The sequence below is a fragment of the Hibiscus syriacus genome, unplaced genomic scaffold, assembly GCF_006381635.1.
Source record: "Hibiscus syriacus cultivar Baekdansim isolate YM2019G1 unplaced genomic scaffold, ASM638163v2 tig00015529_pilon, whole genome shotgun sequence".
NCBI classification, from domain to species: Eukaryota; Viridiplantae; Streptophyta; class Magnoliopsida; order Malvales; family Malvaceae; genus Hibiscus; species Hibiscus syriacus.
The window spans coordinates 81,638-109,267 of record NW_024062369.1 but is presented as its reverse complement, the minus strand read 5'-3'; the positions used below and the strand labels follow the sequence as shown (position 1 = coordinate 109,267).

The following is a 27,630-nucleotide window of genomic DNA, read 5'->3' as shown; positions in this document are numbered from 1 at the left end:
GTTCACTAGAAAAACAAGTACGGAACAAAAAGGGGTTTCAGATTCTTTCTAAGCTCCCATTTCCTTTGCTTCTTTTTTTTTAATATTCTGGGAAATGGGTTTTCTTTTCTTTTCTATTTTCCTCTGTTTTCTTTTTTATTAATTTTAACAGAGGAAGGGGGAGGGGCAGAGAGAGGCAAAGCAAACTAAACTATGGCAATTGGGATGGGGTGTGAGCTTTTCTGGGTTTGGACTAAAACACTGAAAGTTCTGAAAATGACAGCCATTTTCTTTTTATTTACCTTACTGCCATTATCTCTTTCTTTAAAAAGGATAAAGTACACAAATGGTCACTAAAGTATGCTAAACTGATTTTTTGGTCACTAAAATTGGTCAAATTACTTCACATTATAAAACAATGATAAATTTTATATATTTAAACATCATTTTACAATAATTTGATGACTATTTTGTAATTTTTAAAAATTTAGTAATTAAAAATATGATTCAAGTACAGTTTATATATTTCATCCTTTAGAAAAACAATAATCCTATTGAGTGACAATTACGAGAAAATAAATAAGTGATCGAAAATATAATTAACATCGAGAAACTAATATTTTAAAATTTGAATTTCGATATAAAAAGACAGTATAAATTGAGTAATAAGATACTTAAAAATGTAATATTCATACACAAGTTATCACATTAGTTAAAAGAATGATTATTATTAATAGAGATTAAAGTTTTGGCCCAAGCAATTATAAGATATTTAAGTATTTAAGTAGGGATGGACATGGGTTGGATTTCGACCAACTCAACCCGACCCGAAAATTTTATATTCTTTACCTGATTCGATGCTACCCGAAAAATATATACCCTACTCCTGACCCAACCTGAAATAATAAAAATATTATTTTTATTCAATAAAAACAGTGATTTAATTGAAAAAAATAATATATAGAGCAGTATTATTGTAATTATTCTTAAATATATAAGGTAAAATTATTATTTTTGGGTCTGATCAGATATTTTTTACCCTAAACCCGAATCCGACCTGAACATCCCTTTTAAAAACCTTGAACCGACCCAACCCCAATTTTTTTAAAAAAAAAACCGATCCGATCGGGTCAGATCGAAATCCGTCAAGTTCGGATCTCATGCTCATCTCTATATTTAAACATCCATTGTCAAAACAGTTTGAGAGATAAATCTAAAAAAAAAATAAGAACCAAAATGAGTATTTTGTAAATATTGGGGGGTTAATTTTAATATTATACCTTCAAAAAAGTTATACATACGACAAGACACTTGCCCATTTTTATCCCAATTTATTTCTTCCACCGAAATGGGTAACCGAATCACAAAACTTTAGACAATATATATTTAAAACACCATGTAGAATAAGGGTAAATAGATGCAGCAGTACATTAATATAGTTTTCTTTTGGGGAAGTATACAAAAGCAAGCACATTGCATCATACATTGCAAGCATAACATAACATACCATCCCTAATGAACATGCCACTTTGTTTAGAATACGAGCCTAAAAGCTATTTTGATACCAAAGAGCCAACCGGCTGACTGGGACCGTGAGAATCTCCGCCAGACGACCACCACGAAGAAAGAACACAAGGCATTCCACCATCCCCACCGCATCTGCGTTTGAGCGCAGAGGGTACTGCAATGGCAAGTAAATTACAGACATCAAAAGGTATTGGTTTCTCAAGAGGCTCCAGTGGTGAGCTGAGCCCCAAAGGATGGCAGAAGCCAGCCCTTCTCCTGGGCGTACTCCGTGTAGAAATTGAATTTATCTTTAGCGTTCGGAATGTCGAGAGCCAGGTCATCAAGCCCATCCTTGACCCGGGTGAAGCCTTTGCTCATCTGATTAATAGTGATTAACCCCTCGTCGAAACACACCTGTAGCAGATCCAGCATCCTATCGTTTTTCTTCTCCATTGCCATCACCAGTGCTTTCTTAACCACCTCGTGGTTAAAGAATGGCATTCCGAGGTCACGGATACACTGGCAAGCTTCACCTACAACGCCTCCACTTTCGTACTCCTCTAGGAGCTTCATTATCTTGTCCTTTGCATCCTCCACGGCCCACCCGGTTCCGCCTCCCCAGCACCTGAGGAGCCTTTCACCAGCATGGCGTGCAGTTATAAGCGATCGAGCCATGCGGATAGTCTCACTTCCACTGCAGTTTGGTGGCAACTTGCCGGCAATCTCATCGAGATTCAATGGGGCCAACACATCATCAATAACGGCTCTAGCCAAGAATAGAGCAAGCTCAGTCGAAGCATCCAAAATATCCAAGGCAGTGTCTTCCGCAGACTCCAGAAGCATAACAAAGCCATTCACTATATCTTCAGTTGAAAAGATCTCAATGTGAAGAGCGGAGAGCAAAACAGACGCCATTTCTTTCTCCCTGTTCTTCCTGTCCAGGGCAAGAGTGATGAGCTTCTTCAAGAAAATAGGATTAAATTCAGGCAACCCTACATCTTCAAGACTCCTGATGAGTTCCGGAATATCATCCGAGAGAAAATACTCATGAATTATAGCTACAACCTCCTCCTTGTACTGGATCAGTTTTTTGTCTTCATTTTGAGCCTCTCCGTCTTCAAATGAAGACTTGGTGAATGATGCATCAAGCCATCCTTCAGAAATAGCCTTGGGGACAATGGATTGAAACAAAGTTTTCACAGATGGAATGTCAAGAGAAAGATCATCAAGACTCTCTGCTAACCGAGCAAACCCTTTCAGCATTTGACTCGAACTTATCAGCCCTTCTTCAGCCGCTTCCTTCAACAGTTTCAGCATAAGTGGTTTGGCGGCTTGAATCTCCATAGCAAGAACCAAAGCCCTCTTAACAACCTCATGATGAAAGAATGAAACACTTAATTCCCTTATACACCTACAGGCCTCAAATGTGTCACCGCTCTCAACATATTCCCTTAAAAGATCAGCAATCTTTTTCTTCATTTCCTCAACCGTGACATGAATGCTACCACCCCATCTCCTCTCCAAAAGTTCAGCATGGTGGGGTACTGAGAGATAACTCTTCTCAGCAGTTTGCAGAACCTGATATCCCTTGGAAGATTCAGGAAGTGTCTTCTTTGCCCTTGAGAGGAAAGCTGGAGGCAGTATCTCATCAACCACAGCACGAGCTACAAACAGAGCAAGGGTATTGACCGCATCCATTATGTCCACAGCAAGGTCATCGGCAGCCTCGAGAAGCATAACAAAACCATCCTTAATCGGGGTTGGGCTGATGACATCTGCATATAGGGCAGAAAGCAAAACCGAGGCCATTTCCTTCTCTTTATCATGCCTGTCCATGGCCATTGAGACAAGTCTCTTGATAAAATAAGGATGAAATTCACTTGAACCAAGATCTTTGAGGTCGGATGCAGCCAATTCCACATCACTAGTCCCAAAATATTCTTCTATTATTGAGACAACTGCTTTTTTGTACTCATCTAGGGGGTCGGAAATAGTTGACCCAACAAGTTGATATGGTTCCTGGCATAGGCAAGGGTAAAGACATTAAGCATCACCAAAATTATTAACATATGAGCATCGCGGCAGGTACAAGTGGTATTAACTTTATAAACAGCAGCGATTTATTTACTTGATAATGAAATGTAATGTTCAAGTATGCAAAAGACAGGAGACTAAAAGGTACAAATACCTCTCCACTGTCATAGTTAGGATCATTTCGATCGACATGTGATTCACCGTCAGTATCAAGCAGTTTCCCCCATGTGCCCTTACCACCAGCACCATCTGTTTTAACATTAGGAGGAAAACAACTAATCAGTAAGAAAAAATAGATAACAACTCCTTGGTGAATCTCCCACATCTCAAGCTAAGTTCTTTGGAAAATAAAGATAGAAAGCAAAATAGAACCGTAAGCCAATATTAAGGCCAGCTTATCATTAGGCTTAAATGAATTACATGCAGAGTAGAAATCCAGATCGTGGGATAATATATTGCAAGAGAAACTCTTTTAAGTGTTAACATATCTACAGGCATAAAATCAACAAATAAAATTTGAAACTTCCTCAACTTATTTACATCTTACTAAGGCCACAAGTGTTAAGAAACACTCTTAATTACTTGGTGAGCAAAATAAGCAAGTGCCTTATTGAATACCAACCCCAACAAAAACCACAATATCACAAAATCCAGCAGTAACTTGAAACAAATCTTTCGAATATATTAATTGTTTAAGGTGGAACTGCTGATAAGTCGTCAACCTTTACACAAGTTTTGGTAATACACCGTTTCTTCCCTCCAAACCCTACCCTACTTCCTTAAGAAAAATCAGCTTGCACTGATTACTGGTTTGAATTCAATTATCTCACCAATACAATATGAAGAATGTGATCCAAGATATACATGCAAATACTTATAAAATGAAAAGAAAACTAAATAACATCCACAAGGATAGCAAACTACAAAATAAATACACAAAGAGGTTACCAATGAATAAATGAAAGTTGTAAAACAAATAACCAAAGCAATAAGAAGGCTCACCCTTCTTTACACGGACAAACTTCCCCGAGTGAGAGCGACGAACATGCTTCATTCCAACACCACACGTTGCCACCTTACCACCAGCAGGAACCTTTAATTGGTGATCGAAGAGCGAGGAAGTAGGGGATTTCGGAGATGATGACAATCTAGGAGATGGTAAACTAGCCTCCGCATTTTGACTCGCTATTTTCAGCACTTCCCTTTGTTCATCGGTAAGAAATCCCTCACCTGATGCCATTTACTCTTCACCAATTCTAAATACCTGCAAGTAAACATACTGTCTTAGATTAAACTATTTCCGGATGAACCATGTTTAATTTAAGTAAACGAATAATTAAAGAAATCTTGATTAGCGGTGGGGAAAACAGTAAAATGCAATAAGATCTCATCGACTACGAAAGATAAGCAGGTCTTCTTATGAAAAAAAAAACCGCGACGGTTACACTCAAACACTCTACTTTCGTTCATTTTCCCAGCAACCAAACATGGCGGTGGCAACGAAATCTAACAAAAGAAAAGGGATAAGAATGAGCAAAATACCAGATTCCTTGTGTGAAACTTGGATAAAAGAGAAGAAAATGAAGTAAGAACCCTAATCCGATCCCTCTGTTCGTGGCCCCGGATCTGAAGCCAAAACAGGAGTAAATCGGATCTCCGATTCCGGTCAAAGTAATAAACGGCGAGGTCAAAAAGAAGGAAAGATCTAAAAATGGAGCACTAGATCGAAGGAAATGGGTCGTCGGATCCAAATTCCGGGTCGGAAATCCGTTACAAAAAGGAAATGGATGAGGGCAAATATAAGAAGACTCGAGAAAAAAGGGAGATACTATACTATATATATAGGGAGACTACGGTTATTATTACACGTCACCAATGGTTAAATTGTTTTAAAATAAAGGGTAAATTACGTATTTAGTATCTGAACTATCAATTTTAATCCATTTTAGTACCTAAATTTTCCATTTTTTCAAAATCATACCTAATGTTTAAATTTTGTTTCATTTAGTATCATGCCGTTAAAAACTTTAGATTTTGTTTTATTTTAGTATTCTCGTTCAAAATTTAACGTTAAATTTTAAAAAATTGAAAGTTTAGGTATTAAAACAAACTAAAACTGATAATTTAGGTACTAAACGTGTTAAGTTTTTAACGGAGGTTATTAAAATAAAATGAAAACAAAACATTAGGTATGATTTTGAAAAAATTGAAAGTTTAAATATTAAAACAGACTAAAATTTACCCTAAAATAAAATTAGATCTAAGTTAAACAAATTATTTAATCATTTTAAATTTTGTGCAACATTGATAATTATAAAAATTAATTTTAAAATAAAGTATAATAAATTATCAAAAATTTAAATTAATTAACCTATAGTCTATAAAATCATAACTAAAAAGTCTTTTTAAAAATTATAGTTAAAATGTCATTTTGAAAAATCATAATAAAACTATGAAAATTTTAAATGAAGAAACAGGTCGTTTATTTCATTAATAATATGTTTTGAAAAATAAATTTTATAGAATAAAAATTAATATTTTTTAGTAAAAAAATCAGACATTGATTTTTTTAATATTTAGATGATATTGTGTAAATTATTTTCCTCAAACTTTTGAACATTTTAATTTCATCCCTAAACTATACTATTTCATTCTAAATTAGTCCTTAAACATTTTTAACATTTCAATTTCATCCCAAATTATATGTATATACTAATCACATTCTACGCTAATAAAATCATTAGACCAAACTATATTATTATATGTTTTAAAAAATATGTTTAGGTTAAACCACGGTTATAACTAATTACATATTTGGATGGAATTAGGGATAAAATTGAAAGATTTAAAAGTTGGAGGACCAATTTAGAATGGGAGTCATAGTTTGAGGATGAAATTGGAATTTTTAAAATTTAGTATTAATTTAGAATGAGAATCATAGTTTGAGGATGAAATTGAAATATTCAAAAGTTTACAGACTAATAGAATAAGAATCATAATTTAGAAACATATAATGTACTTAATTCTTAAAAGAATTAACTTGTAAGGTCCATTTGTTTCACGGTAAACAGATTCCGAAAAATGAATTCTGTAAAATGAATTATTTTTTCTGAAAAATATTTTATGTTTTGATTATGTTGTGTAATTCATTTTCAATTGGTTGGTATTTTTTTAAAATTCTTTACTATAAACATCAAATACAATAAATAATATTATTTATTAACAAAATAATATTTATTATTTTTCAAATATTAGACTAATTTATCTAATATTATTTATGTCAATATTATTATTAAAATATTACATCTACAATTTTAAATAAAAATACTAATATTATTATATTTTATTAAAATAAAAATATTATAATTATATTAAATATTTATTAAAATAAAAATAATATATTATTAAGTATATTAATTACTTATTAAAATAATAATATTATTAAAATATTAAAATAAAAATATTATATTATATTTTAAAAAGTATATTTTTAAATATTTAACAATTCAATAATATTATTTTTATGAAATTAAAAATAATATTAGTTGTATTAATAATTTATTGTATATTACTAAAATAAAAATATTATATTATATTATAAAAATTGTCAATAAATATAATTTAATAATTAATATTTTTATTAAAATGATACTAAAATAATATATTAATATTAAATATATAAAATAATAATATTTTGAGTGTTTGTGTTTTAAAGTAAAAAGTTCGTAAAATGACCAACATAAAATCGAACCGTAAGCCATTTTTTAGAAAATAAAAAGGAAATTCAGTTGACTAGGAAATAAGTTACATTGACCATCTGTTTCCCGCCAACTAAACATTGAAGAATGAGAAAAATGTTTTCTTGAAAACCAATTACGGAAACAAACAGATCGGGAATTGTATAAATAGGTGTTGATATACTAGCACAAACCAACTTACCTCACTGGTTAAAGGAATCGTTGTTGTTCTTAGAAGTCACAGGCTTGAGCTGTAGAGGGATGATTGAGCGTTCATTGTCAAATAATTGAAAGTATTTAAAATATATGCTATTTTGTAATCACCCTAACTTAATAAAATAATAATAAGTCGATATACTAAGAAAACTAAAAAAATTTATGAATGGTAAAAGAAACAAAAAGAATGCCAAGTTAGCTCATAGTAGACGCATAAATAAAATGGTAAATTATGTATTTAGTACTTAAATCATTAGTTTCAGTATATTTTAGTACCTAAATTTTTAATTTTTCAAAACTATACCTTAAGTTTAGTTTTTTTTTTATTTTAGTACCTCGTAGTTAAAAACTTTAGTTTTTGTTTCATTTTAGTACCCCATTCAAAATTTAACGTTAAGTTTTGGAAAAAAAATGAAAGTTTATGTACTAAAATGGACCAAAACTGATAGTTCAGGTACCAAACGAAATAAGTTTTTAACAGTGGGTACTAAAATGAAATGAAAACTAAATGTTAGGTATGATTTTAAAAAATGTTTAGACACTAAAGTGGATCAAAACTAATAGTTTAGGTACTGCATACGTAATTTACCCTAAATAAAATTGTTTTACAACTGCTGTTTTCTATGGTTATGGACTTGAATTTAACATAAAAGTAATTAAAAAAAATAAAATCTGTAACAGAGTAAGATTATTGACTAATGTTTGAGACTCTCACAACTATGGCTATGCCACCATTACTCATCGCTTCTCCATTACCACCGCCGTGGCACAAGAGCGGTACTCTGCCTACTCAGCTTGTCGTCCAGGTTAGCCGATCACCGTGGAAGGTTGTTTCGCGTGATAAAACGGTGTAGATCAACTAAATTTACACACCATATCAGTATTCTGTTACCTCCAACAGTGATTCTTAAAGACAAATAAACGATCGATTTATTATAAAGGTTAAAGGGTTATTTTTGTCTCTGTTTAGTTCCATTTATCATTTTCGTTTATATGATTTTTTTTGTATCAGTTTAGCCTTTGAAATTGTTTAGAGATATCATCTTATCTCTCGAAGTCCATTTTAACTAATAGAATCATTAGTCAACTGCGACTACGATTGTTCTAAGTCAACTGTCAATCCAACATATTTTATTTAGTTAGAAACATTAAACAAACTCAAAGTAGGCAAGTATTATATTCAAAATCGTTTATTTATCTTAATAAATCAATTCTATATAAATAATTCACGAAAAGTTCATCAAATAATGTGTTTATTTACACCTCTATGCTTTAAGTAGAAGATATATATAGAGAGAGAGTTTGTTTACAGGTGAAGTCTCACGTGCGACAGCCTATATACGGCTAAGAAAATACGTTACCGGAAATGTTATTATTTTTTTAACATTTTCGATAAAAAATTATCTAAAATATTATTATTTTTACAGGAAATGTTATGATTGGACTCTTTAACAACTTTGGTAATATATCTGGTAGAAAAAAAATAATATTTTAGGTAGCGTTTTACCATATATATTACCAAACCCGATAAAATACTCAATAATAACATTTTTTGTATAAATAATAATGTTTTAGATAATTTTTTATTAAAAATATTAAAATATAATAATATTTTTAATAATACATTTCTTTAATCGTATTTGAGGCTGTCGTACGATATAACTTCCCTTGTTTGCAAAGAAATTTTAAGGTTGATGCTTCCTTTTGCCAGAAAAGTGTTTTGTAATATGGTCTGCACCTGCTGCAGAGTGTTGCCTAAATTCCTCCATGCATCATAGGATTAATAATAAAATAAGTGTTCAAATTATAACCTCTTTTCACGAATAGAAGTTTTATTTTTTTAATGATTTTAGTGACTACTGCTATAAACGTTATCACTTTAGGTATTTAAACCATCAACGGTGTTAATTCCTCTATTAAATGGCAAGTATCACAATCTGATAATTTTGAAGTTTATTTATTTAAAAAAATATTCTTATATTTATAAAAAATCATAATTTCTCTTAAATTATAAAACAATCCCTAAAATCCTTAAATCCTAACCCTAACCCTCCATCTTCACCTTTTTCAGCCACAACCACAATTATCGACATAGTATCTGTCATTATCTTAGTCATACGTTGTTGTAGTTGTTGCCAATTGACGTCGAAATCATTTGAGATCACGATTTTCATCTTAGGGCTCGCATGGTATAAAACATCGACTCGCCGTCGATTGGTCACGGTTTCATAAGGATTTTGGTCATCGAGGGGAAGTGAGGTCGGGTGAAGCTTCGTCGATGGTGAAAGGCGGTGGCTAACGTGGGTTTAGGGGTTGAAATGAAGGTTTTCAAAATTTTGGTGTTATTTCAAAATTTCTATATTTTTAAATATAAATTTAATTTTTTTAACTTTATATAAAATTTTCAAATTATCAGAACATGACATATGTCGTTTAACGGAGGAAATTAAAGCCGTCGACTACCCAAACATTTAAAGTGGTAACATGATAACTTTGGACACCAAAATCATTCCAAAAAATAGTTTAGATATGTATTCGTGAAAAACGCTTGGGCACTTATTTTATAATTGAGTCTAGACCATAGTTCATAGTACTTAGCCCATTTTTGGTAGAACTATCATTTTACCTTTCATACTTTGAAAGTTTTACAATTTAGTATAAATCTCTAATTTAATTTTTCTTCACTAGATACGAATTTATCATATTTCAAAGTCTAATAGTATCATTAAAATAGTATTAGACTCAATATTGTATATTAATAATATTATAATCACCTAGTTTCAACGTAGCGTTTGTTTATAAAAAAAAGTAAATTACAAATTTGATAATTAAACTTTATTATTCCTCCTATTTCACTCATCGTACTTTAAACTTTTTCAATTTCCTCAATAAATTTATTACATTGGATTTTTTTTATCACTAACGACATTATAAATGAACTTTTATATAGATGCAAAATGATATCATTTTGACGAAAATTTTATTTTTTAAAACTAAGTCGTTTTAACGTCGTTAATTATTTTGATGGTTAAGTGACTGAAAAAATTTAATGTATTAATTTCAATGAGAAAATTAAAAACTTTTAACGTTCGGTGAACAAAATAGAAGAGAGAGTAAAGTTCAAAGAAATTTACGCTAAAAATTTTAATCTATTAACAATTATATACATATCTTGTAAACACAATTATTCGAATCAATATCCTTTAAAAATAAGAACATTCTATTTTAGTAATGATTCCACTCGATATGTTTTATATTTAAAACTCAAAATACAGATTTCCGATTCTTTTTTACAGCATCGTTCTTACTCTAGAAACTTACACGCACTCTACACAATACATCATGAGAGGATTACTCTACCAAGCTCCCGGAAACAAGGAGGTGACGGTAGAGGCTCAGAGCAACTCGGTTCCATATACAAACTACCAACCATATTATTATTATGAATCAAAGAAACTTTTTTTTTCTATTGTAAAAGCTCTTAACGTAATCTAAAGGTTCTCAAAACCTGATGATGATGATGATGATGATGATGATGGGTGCCCATTGTTTCCCTCTCCTCGTCCTCTCTCTTCCTCTTGGGTATAGCTAAAGAAGACACTGCTTTTGCTGCTAAAACCTTCTTCACGAGCACCTTCCACTTTGCATCATCGTCCATTTTCTGCCGATGTGCTTTCACTTTGAATTGCCTGTCAACAACACAACATTGTTTTCATGTTTTGTCGGGCAAATGAAAATAAAAGATGGGGGCCTCCTCTTAGGACCCACCACTAGGCTGATGTTTTTATAAAGGCAAAAGGGGTTTGCAGTAGATTTTATTTATTATTTTTGTTTTTATTTTATTTTTACGTAAAATTAATCTTAAAATTATTTAATTGTATCATTTTATATCATAATATTAATTTAAATCTCTAAATTCTAAATCTTAAATTGTAACCCATAACCTTTTAACTTCTAAACTATAAACCCTAAACATTAATAAATATTTTCAACATTAAAGCAATTAAATAATTCTAATGATTAAATTAATACGAAAATACGATGTAAAAGAAAATGATAAATTAAATTTATTAAGGATGAGAGTGATCCTAGATGGGGACTTTTAGGACCCACCAGTAGGCGGATATTTTTTTGTTATTAGAGCATGAGATGGATGAAGGTGGCACTTGGCAGCAACCCTTTTGTTGTTATTTATTTTGGGGACAAGTAAAAATCTCCATGACTCTTTATCTTGTGTTAGATTGATTACCAAAAATATCTAAAGAAGACGATAAAAAAAGAACAATTTCATGGCGGATGGAAGTTGCCAAGACAAGCACGAAACTCGAATGAGAGAACTTCAAACCCTAACCCGAAAAGTAGAATCCTAAAAGTTGCCCAGTTCTTATCCTATCTAAATTAATTGAACCTGCTAACTACCAAATAGCAATAAAAAAATACATGTATTTAGGACATTCATAGGCAGTTCAATTACTCCATCCAAAGACAAATGACATTATCAACAAAATAGTGGGTAAATTATAAATTTTACCATTTCACTTTCTTTTCACTCTTATTTTAGTCATTAAAATTAAAAAAAAAGGCGTTCACTTAAATTTTTATTTATTCTTATTTTAGTCACTCCATCACTAAATACTTAATGATGGGGCATATCCTTCTAAATTTCAATGGCGGGGAGGTGTGAAAGTAAGTGAATTGTATATCTTGAATTCAAACTGGTTAAAGGGTGAAAATTATAGATTAGAGTGGTATTGGATTTCACGAGTTCTATGTTTTGGGTTGAATTTCACAAATTTTAAAGTGAGATAAAATAGAAAAGGAGAAGTGATCTGGATGATAGGTGAATGTCATGTCTTTAATTTTTTTAATAACCAAACTAAGAAAAAAGAGAATTGATTGATGAAATTTATAATTTAGTCTAAAATAAAAATAGTTGGTTTTTAATGTTTACCTGCAAAGTGGAACCCTGCAAGAATCTGGGTGATCACAAATGGAGGAATGGAGTCGAAGAAGCTGCCACATTCGCTTGCAGCGAGAGCACCCTCCACCGTTGACCCTTCTCTTGCACAAAGCGAAATGCTTTATCAACAGCTGAACCCCGTGGCACGTCGCGTACTTGTTGCAGGGACCCGGTTTCTTAGCTGGTTTCACGTCGTACGGTCCCACGGTGGTGCACCCTTCCGTGCATATGTGCTGCAAACACTCCATTGCCTCGCTTAGCTGTAAATACAAGCTCTGTGCTTCCCTGTGCCGCCTTATTCTCTTCTTTCTCTGCAACATTATATCGAACACTCAGAACCCAATTTTACAAATAACAAAATCATTAACGTTAGCTGATTTTTTATTTTTATTTACCGTTTCAGCTTCATCGATGAACTGAAGAATCTGGAGCTCGAGCCAGGGATCATGATCCTGCATGAAACTCCAACCTTCGGTTTGCTCGACAGATTTGAAATGGGCGGCGATGTATTTCATGCACTTGAGGTAAAGATCGGGAGCGTCGCAGAGCCTGGCGAGTTGGAGGACGTCCACCGCATTCTCCGCCGTCAGCCGTTGACTGACTCCCCTGCTGCACCGCTGCTTAAGCGGCGGGACTGAGTAAACATGCGACAACGCTAGCAGATGAATCCCATACTTCGCCAGTTGCTCTTCATCGCACCTATTGCAAAACCATTTACCTCAATTCAACTCCGGCACTAAAACCAAAACCCAAAAAAAAATCTGAAACGTAAACGAAACCGCATCCTCAAAATTTGGAGAAACATTACCAACACGATTAGCCACGTGGCACTTTCTTAAAACTCATATGTATAATAATAATATATGATGATAAACGCCGTATAATTTTACTAATCAGAGTCAGTGGTGGATTATCGATCGTCATATCACGTGGAAAACAAGGAAGAAATGAACGGCGGAGATCATTCAGAAAAACAAAGACCGTGGAAAATCGAAAGGCTTATTATACAAATTTCTGCCCAAATCGGTACCTAAACTTTTATTTGTCTCAATATAGTACCTAAACAAAGATTCTAAACTTTAATTAGGTATCAATTTAGGAAAAATTTTGTCAAATTCATACACCAATTTGTATAATAAGTCAAATCAAAATGCTTCAAGTTAAAGCCTCCAACCTGGAAGAGTAGAGGTATTCAACAAAAGCAGAAACGGCGTCGCATGGAACACCGAGAATCGGGATGACTCGTTCGGAGCTCCGGTGCTTACGTGGCCTCTCGATTATATTTTCCAGCACCGGCGACGCCATTGCCTTTTTTTATAAAAGAAGAAGAAGAGAAATCAGATCCGAGCAAAACGAAGAAGAAGAAAAATTTTGAAATCTAAAACGCTGAGCTGAGAGAGGATTACCAATATGCCGGTGTGAGCGGGGATGCGGAGGCCACCGGAGGTAAGGATGTGGACATCGGGCTCCGGTAAGTGAGATGCGGAGGAAACGGCGGAGATGACGGCGGAGGAAGCTGAGCTGTAATTGTTGTGTTCCATTGAAAGAGGAATTGAAGAAAGTTGCGCTGGCTATGTCTTAACAGAGGTTGTTGCCAATGACGGGTGGGACTCGAAATTTATAGAAAATGAGCTAGAAAAGCAAAGAGATGAACAATCCGACGTGTCATCATGCGTGAAGAAAATATTATTATGCGGAATGTTCCCACGCGCTTCATGATTTTACTTTTTAAATGTAATTTTAAAGATTAATTTACATATTATTTATAATAATATTATATTAAATAAAAATACTTTAATTACCTTTTTCAGCTTTAATTACTGACTAATAAAAAATATAAGCCCTAAAGCTTAATTTGAATTCAATGTATAGATTTAACAGGTATTAATCATTTGACAATAAATATTTTTTTTGCAAGTGTCATGTTCGAACATATGACCTTTAAGAATAACAATCATCTTTTTAATAAGTGAGGTGGCTTGATTCGTGTATGATTTATTTGGAGATTTTGTTGATAATATAAATAGACGAGTTATTTAAATATTTATAATTTCTTTCATTGATTTATTAAAATCATGTTTGATGTGACTTTTCAAACGCACTTTCAGTTAAAATGTTTTAACTGTAAAATTAATGTTAAACAGGTAAAAAATTAGAAAAAAATTACTGTAGAAACAGTGGTTTCAAACCAACCGTAAAAGCGAAGATTTATAGTTTTTTTACTTTTAACTTTGTGCTTGGGAGAAAATTATAATTTTACTCTTATTAATGCATATGCTCCGCTCAATTATGTATTTACATTTTATTTTAATAATTTAATATTAACATCTTTAAAATAATTTATAACTTAATAATTTATTTTAATTATTTAAAATTAAATAAAATTCATGGTTTATAATTTTATATATATTGAAATATTAATAGTGAGTTATACAATATATTATTTAAATTAGTTATCTTAAAATATTTTCTATATTTTTAAAATAGTTTAAGTGATATATTTTATATATCATAGTATTAATAAGTGTAAATATAATTTAAATTTTATATTTTTAGTTTACAATATAATGTCTATAATAAACATTTTATATTTTTAAACTCACTTTTTAACAACAATCACAAACAATTAATTTTTAAATTGTACTTTTAAATATCACTTTTAAAAGTTCTTTTGTACAATACTTTTAAAAGTTATTTTCTACGGAACTTTTAAAAGACACTTTCTAAAATTCCTGCTAAACTAACCCCGAAACAAATGTCCATTCATGCAGAGCAAGTAAATTTGGTCGGGTGGCCATTTTTTTTTATCTTTGTTCTATTATATTCCTTTAAATTATGAGTTTTAGAAATACTAAGAGCACTCTTATTCTTTCCCTAGAGTCTTATGTCTCCCTCCACCCTATATAGTGTTAGGATTATATTTAAAATTTATCAAAAAAAATATATATTTATGCAGTGTTATTACTTGTTAGTGTCATAATCTATCTAATTCATGTTTACATTAGTGTTAAATATGTAATTTATACATATTTTTAGAGTTTTATTCTTATAAAATTTAGGGTAAATTATGCATTTAATACATAAATTATCAGTTTTAGCCCGTTTGCATATATGAACTTTCAATTTTTTTAAAATCATACATAATGTTTAGTTTTAATTTCATTTTAGTATTATGTCGTTTAAAACTCAACTTGTTTAGTACCTAAACTATCATTTTTTGTTTGTTTTAATACCTAAACTTAAAAAAATAAACATTTAACGTTAAATTTTGAACGGGGGTGTTAAAATGAAACAAAAACTACAAAATGTTTTGATAACGTGTACTAAAATGAAACAAAAACTAAACTTCAAGTATGATTTTAAAAAAATATGAAAGTTTATATACTAAAACAGACCAAATTAATAATTTAGGTACTAAACACATAATTCACCCTAATTTTTATTAAAATATTTTAAACAATAAAATATACATACACAATCATTTTTGTGTATCTATCATATCTTTCTTCTTCTAATTGGTGTTACTCTTTTGAAAATAATTTTATTATAAAAAGAAGTATTGTTTGAGTTTTATCCTTTTTTTAAATGTATATATATAAAAAAATTGTGTTAATTTTAAAAACAATGTTCATTTTATGAATAGATATGTTAAAAAATTGATGATAATTTAAGCCAGACGTTAACATTTTAACATGTATGATAAAATATGATCCTACAATCTCAAACGATTATCAAATCTCAGTCAACAAGTTAATGTTAAACTCAAATTGTCATTAATTTTTTTTAAATGATGAATTTGGAACACAATGAATTTTCCGATAACTATTTTGTAACTTTTAATAGTCGAGGGACTCAACAAAGCAATATCTTATAATTGAGAGATCATTTTATAACTTTTAATAGTTTAAGGACCCAATAAAGTAGTATTCTATAGTTGAGGGAACATATGTGTACTTTACCCTAAAAATAAATATCTAACTTTTACCGTACGACTTTTCTAAGCCAACTTGGCAAAGGATAAAACGACACCGAAGGGACAGGTAATTCTAAAAGAGCCGGTTTTGTAATAAGATGGCTTTTGGTGAGCCGAGGAGTCCAAGTCAATTTGACGTGGCACTCGTTGTAATCCAATCACTTGATCTTCCACGTGTCAATAACGCACCGGTTAAGCATATATACTACAAATGACGTGTTAGAATAAGGTCCAATGGTTTTAATAACCAATAAAAAATAAACACGTGTTGATCCAAGGTTGATTGGAAACCGACACCGTTTTTGTAAAAAAATTGAGCAAGCTACGGTGGTCCGCCGCGCTTGCAGATAATAATGCCTCTAATGGGTATTGTTGAACTTATATTATTACCAAATTTGATTAATGAATTAAGATTTGTTTATTTATCGTCGAAGGATATACTGGTAATATTACTTTAAATTAATATTTGAATAATAAAATTTATTGAATATTTATTTATGATTTATTAGATTTTAGTTTACTAGTGATATAACCGGAAGACTTAAAATATTATGTATAAAAATTAAGAGAAAATGATCTTTTGGGAAAATTATGGTAATTGTCAATGACTTTGGGCTAGTTTTTGGGTCAAAATGGAAAATATTAAAGTTACATAGATTAAATTAAGGGGGAAAAAATATGAACACAAGTTATGCCCTAGGGTTAGGATCCACTTACACAGTGTAAAACTCTTTAGTTTTACACAAATTTAGGACCGTTGGATGAGTAAAAATAAATTACTGAGATCGACTCATTGTTTTTTTTTCTAGTAAATATCTTCACGTTTCCTATTTTTTTATCTCAACTATTTGTTTTCACTCATCCAACTGTCCTAAATTTGTGTAAAACTAAAAGAGTTTTACATTGTGTAATATATATATATGCTCACCAAATAAGTTACATAGATTAATATTGCACGAACCAAATTACTTTCACGGTTAAAGAAATGGTTGTTATTCTCAGAATTTTCGGGCTCGAGCACCAACAACTATAGCATGAGTGACTGAACGTTCATAGTCAAGTAGTTAAGAGTATTTAAAATATATAATACTTTGTAATCATATTAGCTTAACAAAAGAAACCAATAATTAAATAATATGAGATTTTGTGGTGCAAAGATACAAAACACCCTTATAATTTACTTAATATACAAAGATGAAACTATCATATTTTAATTGTGTTAGCTTTAAATAAATTTTCAATAATTTTTTAAAAGGATTTATACTAATTTTTTTTAAAATGAACATTTTTTATTTAATTAATATGATTTTTTTAATTTAATTCGACTTAATTAAATAATCACCTCTAATAGTTATAATACTTTACCATAAACATGCACCTTTTAATTTATAAACATTTCCATTTGGAAATACGGATGGGCATAGGTCGAGTTGAGTCGGATTTTTGATTAACTCGATTTGACTTAAAAATTATACATCATTCATCCGACTTGACCCTGATCTGAAAAATATACACTTTCCATCTGACTCGAACCTGATAATAAATTTTTAATTTAGAGATGGAAAAACATACTTAGAAGTTATGATTATTGAGAAAACATCTAAAGATCGATTTGTTGGAAGTACTCTATATATCGAATTGATTGAAATGACCAAAATACTTTTAAGACCTAAAAAAAAGGATGCCGCTTGATAAATTTTGGAAACATCGAAAAACCTAAGTGTGGCCTAAAGGTTATGGAGTACAACCTAAGTATACCGACCACCCTTATTACTATTACAATATCAGAAAGGAATATAATCAAAATACATGTTCGTCCCTTCGACATCCATTTAATGATGATTTTGATGGTGATTAGTTCAACTATTGTAGTAAGTATTAAGAAGTGAATATTCTGAAGGATATCGACCCGAATGATTGGTGAGTATCGTGATGTTGAGATATGTTTAATTTGCTTTGACTCGAAATCTTGATAATTCAATATAAAGCCTAAATTATGTAAATCGTAGTTTTACCTTTACTGCGTTAAACCACTAAGAATTCTTCAAGAAACGTAATGCTAAAAATGTCCTTAATGGACTAAGTAATGAAATCACTCTTGTTACATTCAAATCTTAAATAATTTTGGTGAAGGTGCATGAAATACCTTTCTACTACCCCCAAAATCCTAAATGCTCTCGAAGCATCAATTTCTGAATGCCTGATTATATCCATAATTGAACCCTTTTAGTAGGAACCTCATTTTTAAAATTTGATCAACCCGTAGAAGTTTGTGTTTCTATTCCTGATAATCATCGCGTGCCTCCAAAAAGATATTTGAATCCTCTAGTGTGTTCCTTATGCACATAACTATTTTATATGATTTTTAAAAATATTACTCTAATATTTGAAATAAAACATGGTTTTTGATATATAGTTTCTAATACTAGATACATCTGGCTCCCGATTCTGCTATTACTATTTACTGTTTAACATGTTTTATATTGGGGCACTACATGGGATTTGTTATGAAGTTCTACAGGTTCAACTCCGATCAAGCTGATAAATCCTTATGGACCTAAGGCGACCCTTGGGTGGGCTCTAGGGCCTAATGGGCCTAGTGCTAAGACCTTATGAACCCTAAGATAATCCCTTAGGGTGACTCATTTACTTTATGCTTATGGTAAGTCCTTATGGACCAGGGAGCACTCCCTTTAAGTGACTCTTATGCTTCGGCTAGGGTAAATCCTTGTGGACCCAATGTGTTCCTTTGGGTTGGTTCCTACGCCCAATGGGCCTAAGGTAAGTCCCTATGGATGCAATTATTGTGAACTGCATATCACTGTTCGAGTGGAGGGTATTACAGTGATTTTAAAAATATGTTTTTTAAAATAAACTACTATTACTTTTTTAAACTATGTTTATATTTATTTATGGTTATGCGGGAACACACTGGACACCCATTTTTGATCTTCTGAATCTATCTCTCTAAACGTTTCCTCTGGACTGTAGGTTTCTCATATATTACATGAAGAATTAATTAAATAAATCTCAGTTCATCACGAAAACCTGAAGATGTGGGAATCAATAAGAAAATTGTATGTTTTACCATTTTTCTGCTTGTCTTTTAACATCATCTGGTATTTTTGCATTACTGTGTTTTCCCAAAGCTCACTCTGTTACTCACCATTTAAGGTTAAAGAATCGATTCTGTGCAGTATCAAATTAGCATGAGAGTTCATTCGGCGTTGCTGTAGAGTACGATACCCGTACAATTAAGGGGCATGCATGTCACATTTTGTTATACTAAGTCTGAACTTGTATAATACAATGTATGAATTAATTTTGTTTTGATATATGAATGATTTTCTGAACTTGTATTCGTTTATAAATTATTTTACGATTTTTAAAATGGTTTAACAAATTTTTTTTTTGAATTTTCTGAATTTCAAACCCTAATGTGACACCTCGGATCAAATCGGGTATCGTCTGGGTGGGTGTTACATCACCCTACTATTCTTTATGTTTCAAACTCGTTCTTTTTTGTTACAAAAATGAGGCATTCTAAGGTTAACATTAACATACTGATTGTGATATGATAAAATTTGATCTCATAATTTCAAATGACTATCATATTCCAGTCATCATGTAAACGTCAAACTTAGACAATATCGAATTTTTAAACGAAAAAGGTCGAGTTTGAAACATAATGAATAATTGAGTAATTATTTTATAACTTTTAATAGTCGAATGACTTAACAAAGCAACACTATATAGTCAGAGAATCAATTTATAACTTTTAATAGTTGAGAGATTTAATAAAATAAAATCCAATAGATGATGGACCATTTATATACTTTACCCTAAAAATAAATATATTTAATTTTAATCGATTTAAATTTTCTAAATTCGACTTTAGAACTTCTGAAATAAAATTAGAATGATAAAATTAAATCCATCAACCTCACTAATGATAAAACGTCAATTTTTTCCTACATTAAAATCTTTAAATATGATTTTACAAATTATTAAAACTCGACAAATTTTAGTTTTTGCATGAAATTACACAATACAATTATGTCTAACCACCATATTAATGTCCATCTAATTCAATTTAGAGTAAAGTACACATATAGTCCCTTGATTATAAGGTATTACTTTTTTTAGTCATCAATTATTAAAAGTTACAAAATGATCCTCTAATTATACTGTGGTATTTTGTTGAGTCCTCTTACTATTAAATATTATAAATGATCATTCCACTATTTATATGTTCCAAACTTGTCATTTTTTGTTAAAAAATTGACGATCGTCTGAGTTGTACATTAATATGCTGGTTAGAATATGATAAAATTATATTTTAATGATATCTACTATCTACTGATATTGACGTTGCTTTAAAGAACTAGCTCGATGACATTATGTAAACGAAGTTCGATCCACAAAATACAACACGAATGATTTTGAGACTAAATTTTATCAAGTCCCATTTAATATGTTAATGTCCACGGTCGTCATTTTTTAACAAAAATGAGTTAATTATATAAGAGGTCTCTAGATTAGGACTCCTATTTCATATTGGTCTCCAACTCTGAAAAATATTTTATTTCAATCCTACATTATCAATGTAATTTCAAACAAATTCTTTTGTCAACATCATATTTTCCTTCCATTAATAACATGATTAAAATGATTATTTTATAGTATTTTAGTCACAACGTTTCATTTTAGGATAGTAAGACCCTTATTTTTGAAGTTGTAACCATTTATTAACTATCAGTTTCCATTCACATAGGGATCTTTTTGTCTCGAAATGAAATATTAGAAGACAAAATATTAAAAAAATTGATACCAAAATAATCGTTTTAGTAAAGGGCTAATTTTGACATTAAAGTCGGTGAACTTTCCTACTCAAATCAGTTCAAAACTACTTGGAATTGTCTATTTACAGTGTCTATTGTGTCGACAATGTTTAGTGTCATTTTTCTCATGGCTCCCACAATGGATTTATGGGAGAGAGAAAGATAAAAAGAAAGAAGAAAGTCCTTGATGCTGTTCTAAGAGCAACGGGCCGAGGTTGTTAAAAAAAATTACGAACTCGGTTACCGTATTCGATAAATTTTGACCTTAAACTCCGTCAACAACGAGAGTATTTCTTACACTTGAGAGCACCGGCATCGGTTGTTATCGTGGCAATGTGTGACGAAGGCCTGGCACCCAAGCTAGAGGCCTGGGCGTAACTCGATGACACACCGGCGCCCGATGGCGTGAACCATTCACCATTAGGTTGCCTTTCGATCTCCAATTCCACGGCTTCCATTCGCTCTCCGTTGCATCTTCATGCTTGGTCACCTCTTTGCTGAATATGTTATTTGGTGCAGTGAATCTATTGCCCTAGCTATTGATGGTTGGATTAGCACTCCCTCCTATAGCATACATTTCCCAGCGGGTGTAGTCATTGTTCACCACATGGAAATAACCATGTCTACACCTGAAAATGCGAACTATACAACTACGGTCGATTCGGGTTTGTGTTCGGGTTCGGGTTCGAATAAATATACGACTAGTTTTATGTTACCTTGGCATTCTTTGGACAAACCCTTCACTAAAGTGATTAAAAGCTATAGTGACCTGCATGTTCTTGTCTCGAGTGTAGGAATCACTGTGCCCTAACAACATGACCTTATCATGGCGACTCATGTACTTGTTTGAGATGGTGATTGCAGTGGACCCATAAATGGCATCAATCAGTCCATCCTTGCAATTTGATAGAGTTGCGATCCACCCAAATGTGGCTGCTGCCGAAGATGGAAATCCCGTTGCCGTCCCGATGAATAGCACTCCCTCCTTGTTTGCAATCATGAATGTTCAATCCATGGATGATGATGTTGGTGACAAACTGGATGGTAATGCACGGACCCCTGGTGATGTGAACATCGGCGCCTCGACCGTCGACCGTCTTGAAAGAGTTCATGATGAGTTCTTCTTTCAATTTTATGGTCATATCGCGACCGAAAACGATCCACAATGGTTCCTCTTGGATCACGGCGTGTCTTAAAGTTTAGGGTTTAGGGTTTACAGGGTCATTGTCGCTGGAATCGATGACAATGTATAGTTTACCATCTCTTCCGCCGATGACATTCTTTCCGAACCCGAATCGCACAATTGGGCAGCCTTCGTCGGTTCTTCCACTAGTGGGGGTCACATTTCCAGCAGTCTTCTATAGGGTTGCCAGTGCCACAAGAGGCATGTCTAAGGTTCCTCCTATACAAATTAATGGCCCTGCCAAAAACAAAACAATAACATAACATACGTGAACAAGGCGAAGCCATTTTTTTACCTGTAAAGATCTTGAACTACGAGTTCGGGGTCTTTAACTGGGGAAGAGGAAATGAAAGGAAGCGAGGTGAAGAAGAAGAACAGAGAAAGTGAAGAAATTGCCATTTTTGTTGTTGTTGGGAGAGGTGAATCTGAGAGAGGAAAGGGTGACCTATAAAAGGACTAAATGCATACTTCAATGTCCTGATTAACCTATACATGTGGGACCGATCAGCTTCCTGATTTCACGTTTTGGCCGTTAAGTAACGCCCTCAACACAGCTACCCCAAAACAGCAAAAAGAGTTACCCCTAGAGTCCTGCTATCCCCTAGTGGTAGGGGAACCAAACCCCAAAAACAAAAGGACACACTAAAAGACTCGATTAAGGTAACCTATGAACTAACATATGTGATTAAAGGGATGTATATTTTTTCTAGGGTCTAGAGATTTCGAGTTCGAATATATGTGTTGTCAATGATTAAGAAATATTATGATTATATACAATCTTATAATCACCAATTCACCACTATACGTGACCATAGACATTAGTATCAGATACAAATATATATTTAACACGGATATATTAATATATATTTGAAACATAAAGAAAGAAGTTACCACTAGAGAAGGACAGGGTGGTATTACAGTGGAAGCTTTTTACCATATGAAGATTCAATTTCTCAGTCTTGGAGGTTGGTTTCTCAAATCCCAGTGTCCATAACAGTATTGCATGGCACAATCAATGTTTCAACAAATATTCTACAACCTATACTGGGCCGAGAACATGATCGAATCAAGTTAGTCGAGCTAATGAGTCTTATGTTATTTAGATTTTATATAAAAGCTTTTCGAATCGAATTTTATAAATTTCAAGTTAACAAGATAACCTTTCTAAGTATACATTTAAATTTAATTATAATTATTTATAATAATATAATATAAATTTATTTTAATTTGAACAAAATTTTCTAATAATATAAGATATACATATATGTTTCATTATATTCTTTTTTACATGTGTAATTTTTTTGTAATGTTAATAAATTAAATATCATTTAAAATTATAAAATATATTTATAATGTTATTTTTTAGAAAGAGATTTTGAGGATAAAGCATCGATGAGATTATAAAGAAATCATGAAATTGATAGGAATGAACAATTTGCAAAAAAAAAAAATTACAGTCGGAGGACCAAATTGAAAAAACTAAGAACTTAGTTGTTAAAGTTAGTAATTTAAGTTAAAATACATAGCTATTTTATACTTAAAGGAGAGTACAGTTCAATTCTAATAAAAATGGACTTGAAACAAAAAATCATACAAAATTGAAGGATTAAATTAAAAAAATATTTTCATAAAAGGAAATAGAAATACATAATTGATTAAAATTGATTTAAAATAAGAGAGAAATTGAAGAAATAAAGAAATTCGGGACTAAATCATAAAACAATTAAAGTACTCAACTAAAGATCAAAACTACATCATTTTGAAATTCAGTTTTTCGAATTGGTAAAATCTGACCTCGAGTTGAACTCGAAAACAAAACTCAGTTTTTCGAATTGATAAAATCTGGCCTCGAGTTGAACTCGAAAACCGACTCACTAGTTCGACTTAACTTAATAACTCAAAATTACAAAAAAAAAATAGTTTTTTTCGAATTGAATAGAGTTTTATTCAACCATAATCCACACCGTTGACTTACAAATTCTAAAACAACTATGAGTGATCAACTCAAGGGCTTCATACTACGAAAAATATCAAAAAGCCACATTTGAGAACGATTCTGCCTGATGATTCTCCTTGCACCTTCCCAGTGAATGCCTAAACATCCTTGCCATAGCAACACTTCATTCAAAAGTTGAAAACTTGACTACAGAATATCAGTGGAACAAAGAATACATGTAAACCGACGCGATTGAGATCGGGTACGAAGAGTGGACCTCTACTCGAGAGCCTTGCATTACGAAATATATCAGACAACAACAACATTCGAGAAAAGTTTTGCCTCGTATACTCTGGTTGCTGTTTCCTCGTGAATGTCTGGACATCCATGTCATAGCAACACAACGGGATATCAGTGATTCAAAGTACATTCGGAACATCCTAGACGACATTTGAGATGATGATTGTGCAGATATACAAACTGAACCAAAGACAATGTTTGAGATTCAACACTACAAATGAACAACAACTCGAGACCATCATGCTAGGAAAAATATCAGAAAGCAACAATAGTTGAGATCGACTTTGCCAGATATCAACTTCTGGCTCTTTTCCTGTGAACATCTAAACATCTGTACCACATCGACATCCGGTTCATTCGGAAGTTGATAATTTGACAATTATCAGTGTCACAAAGAACACAAGCAGATCAAAGCAACTCAGATTTGTATAAACAATCGACATCAACTCAAGCCCCTCAAAATATGAAAAAAAGATATCAGAAAACACCAACATTTGAGAATGATTTTGCCTATAATATAAACTTCTTGCTCTTTCCTAGTGAACAACTAAACATCCTTTCCATAGCACAAGACATTTCATTCAAAAGTCAATGATTCAACAACAGAATATCAGTGTCATGCAGAATGTATGAAAACCAAAGAGAGAGATCTGAATCATGAATGGACATCAGCTCAACTGTGGAGAAAACAACAATAAATGAGAATCATTTTGCCTCATACACCCTTCTTACTCTTTTCCGGTGAACATCTAAACATCCTTACCAAAGCAACCCTCGTTTCATTCAAAATTCGATAATTGACAACAGAAATATCATTGTCACAATGAATATATGCGAATCAAAGCAAGAGAGATTCGTATAAACAAATGACATCAACTCGAGCCCCTCAAATTATGAAAAAAGTATCAGAAAACACTAACATCTGAGAATGATTTTGCCTTATATGAACTTCTTGCTCGTTCCTAGGGAACTAATCATCCTTTCCATAACACCAGACATTTCATCCAAAAGTCATGATTCAACAACAGAATATCAGTGTCATACAGAATGTATGAACACCAAAGTGAGTGAGATCCATATCATGAATGGACATAGCTCAAGACACTCGAGAAAACAATAATAAATGAGAATCATTTTGCCTAATATACTCTTCTTTTTCTTTCCTAGTGAAAAACCAAACCATCCTTACCAAAGAATCACTCATTTCATTCAAAAATCGATAATCGACAACAGAATATCATTGTCACAATGAATATATGTAAATTAAAGTGAGTGAGAAACGTGTAAATAATCGAAATCAACTCAAGACCCTCAGATTACTAAAAGCATCAGAAAACAACATTTGAGAATGATTTGCCTTGTATAATCTTCTTGCACTTTCCCAGTGAATATCTAAACATCTTTACCATAACAACACTCATTTCATTCAAAAGTTGACAATTTAGACAATCAAGTAAACTCCCAACACAAGAAAATAAGCAAAGCTCATGTTAATTGTGTGTTTTTAATCCAGCTAATTATTGCCAAAAGACATCAAATTCATCAATTCAAGATTTGTCCATCAACTAATTCCAAAATCTTTCAAAAAAATCAAAGGAGAATAATACAACATCCCCATCATAGAGAAAGCCTATGTCTTTCTTCTCAGACGCTTCCTCAGCTTCTTGTACTTGTGCTTGTTCATCTTCTTCTTCCTCTTCTTCTTCACACTATCAGCCCAAAGTTTTCCGGCATCATCTTCGGTCTCCATTGTCCCCTCCTCGATCTCCATTGCCATGAATGGATCAAACCCAATTGAGCCAATGGGATTCAACAAATACCCAAATGGGAAATTGGGGTAAAACTTCAAAGGTTGAGTAAAAATACCATCTTTTATGGGTTTGGGATTGAGGAAAAAACTTGGGTCGTTGAAGGAATCTGGTTTGGTTAATGAAACATGGTGGGGAATAAGTGAAGGACTGACTGTAGGGAGTTGTTGGGATTTCAAAGAGACGATGAGCCTTTGAGTGGATTTGTTCTTGAAGAGTTTATGCATAAGATTCGCCATTTTCGTGAAGAATAATGGTGAAAGAATTGAGCTTTAAACTGGAAAAAATTGGGGATAGGGATGCATAAGTTAGCTTTATTGATGGCTGGTTCGATGCGGTGGTGAAAAAGGGTTTTGAGGAGGAAGGCGCTTCAGACTTTATGGGTTTCCAAGGTTTAGTGAGACTCAAACCTGTTCTTAAAACGATGCCGTTTACTAAAAAAATCATTACCTAACATTCGTATCTAATTTATTATGAATTAAATATAAAATAAGTGTACAAATTATTGCGCTTATCACGAATATAAATTTAATTTGTTTTATGAATGATTTTAATGCATAACAATACAAACGTTATTACTTTATCGTTAATTATGTTAATTTATTCCGTTAATGCATCACAATATGATAATTTTAAAATTTATTTTTTAAAAGATATTAAATATATTACTTATTTTAAAAAACGGTATTTTTTTCTTAAATTACAAAAAAATCGTAAAATCTTTAAAATACCTAAATATTAACCCTAATCCATTTTCATTTACCTTTTCGTCCACAATCAACACCTTTGACGTAGTCCCTTCTATCCTCCTAGTCATACGTCGCCGTAGTTGTAGCCAATTAACTGCCAAAATCGCATGGGATCACGATTTTCATCATAGGGTTCGCAGGGTATAAAATGTTAATTCATCGTTGACCGGTCGTCAAGCGATCACGATTTCATAGGGATTTTGGTTGTCGGGGGAGGTAATGTCATGTGAAGCTTCGTCGACAGAAAAGAGATGTAGTTGGCTTGGGTTTAGGGGTTAAAATGATTTTTTTTTAAAGTTTTGAGGTTATTTCAATATTTTTGTGTCTTTTAAATATAATTTTATTTTTTAAAATTTTAAATAAAACTTTTAAAATTAATAGGTTGTGACACGTGCCTTTTAACGAAGG

The 27,630-nt window shown here is 32.0% G+C and overlaps 3 protein-coding genes across 4 annotated transcripts; all 3 read right to left on the bottom strand.

Annotated features, from left to right (window-relative positions):
• Positions 1–1,383: 1,383 nt before the first annotated feature.
• LOC120208011 (MA3 DOMAIN-CONTAINING TRANSLATION REGULATORY FACTOR 1-like) lies at positions 1,384–5,312 on the bottom strand. The gene is made up of 4 exons (XM_039207388.1): positions 5,062–5,312; positions 4,522–4,783; positions 3,674–3,768; positions 1,384–3,504 (listed from the first exon to the last, which is right to left on the bottom strand). The coding sequence occupies exons 2-4, from the start codon at positions 4,757–4,759 to the stop codon at positions 1,705–1,707; spliced, it is 2,133 nt and encodes a 710-aa protein (XP_039063319.1). The 5' UTR covers positions 4,760–4,783; positions 5,062–5,312; the 3' UTR covers positions 1,384–1,704.
• Positions 5,313–10,892: 5,580 nt separating this feature from the next.
• LOC120208031 (BTB/POZ and TAZ domain-containing protein 1-like) lies at positions 10,893–14,012 on the bottom strand. Of its 2 annotated transcripts, none has more exons than XM_039207402.1 (5): positions 13,839–14,012; positions 13,607–13,740; positions 12,828–13,131; positions 12,424–12,743; positions 10,893–11,161 (listed from the first exon to the last, which is right to left on the bottom strand). In XM_039207402.1, exons 1-5 carry the CDS (start codon positions 13,971–13,973, stop codon positions 10,954–10,956), a joined length of 1,101 nt encoding a protein of 366 aa, XP_039063333.1. In that variant the 5' UTR covers positions 13,974–14,012; the 3' UTR covers positions 10,893–10,953. The 2 variants fall into 2 exon arrangements, with proteins under 2 accessions (XP_039063333.1, XP_039063334.1); XM_039207403.1 differs by lacking the exon at positions 10,893–11,161 and adding an exon at positions 11,748–11,979 and having other exon boundaries at positions 12,398–12,743; positions 13,839–14,011.
• A 12,283-nt stretch (positions 14,013–26,295) lies between these two features.
• LOC120208015 lies at positions 26,296–26,712 on the bottom strand. Its single transcript, XM_039207390.1, has one exon. It carries the CDS (start codon positions 26,710–26,712, stop codon positions 26,296–26,298), a length of 417 nt encoding a protein of 138 aa, XP_039063321.1.
• Positions 26,713–27,630: the final 918 nt, after the last annotated feature.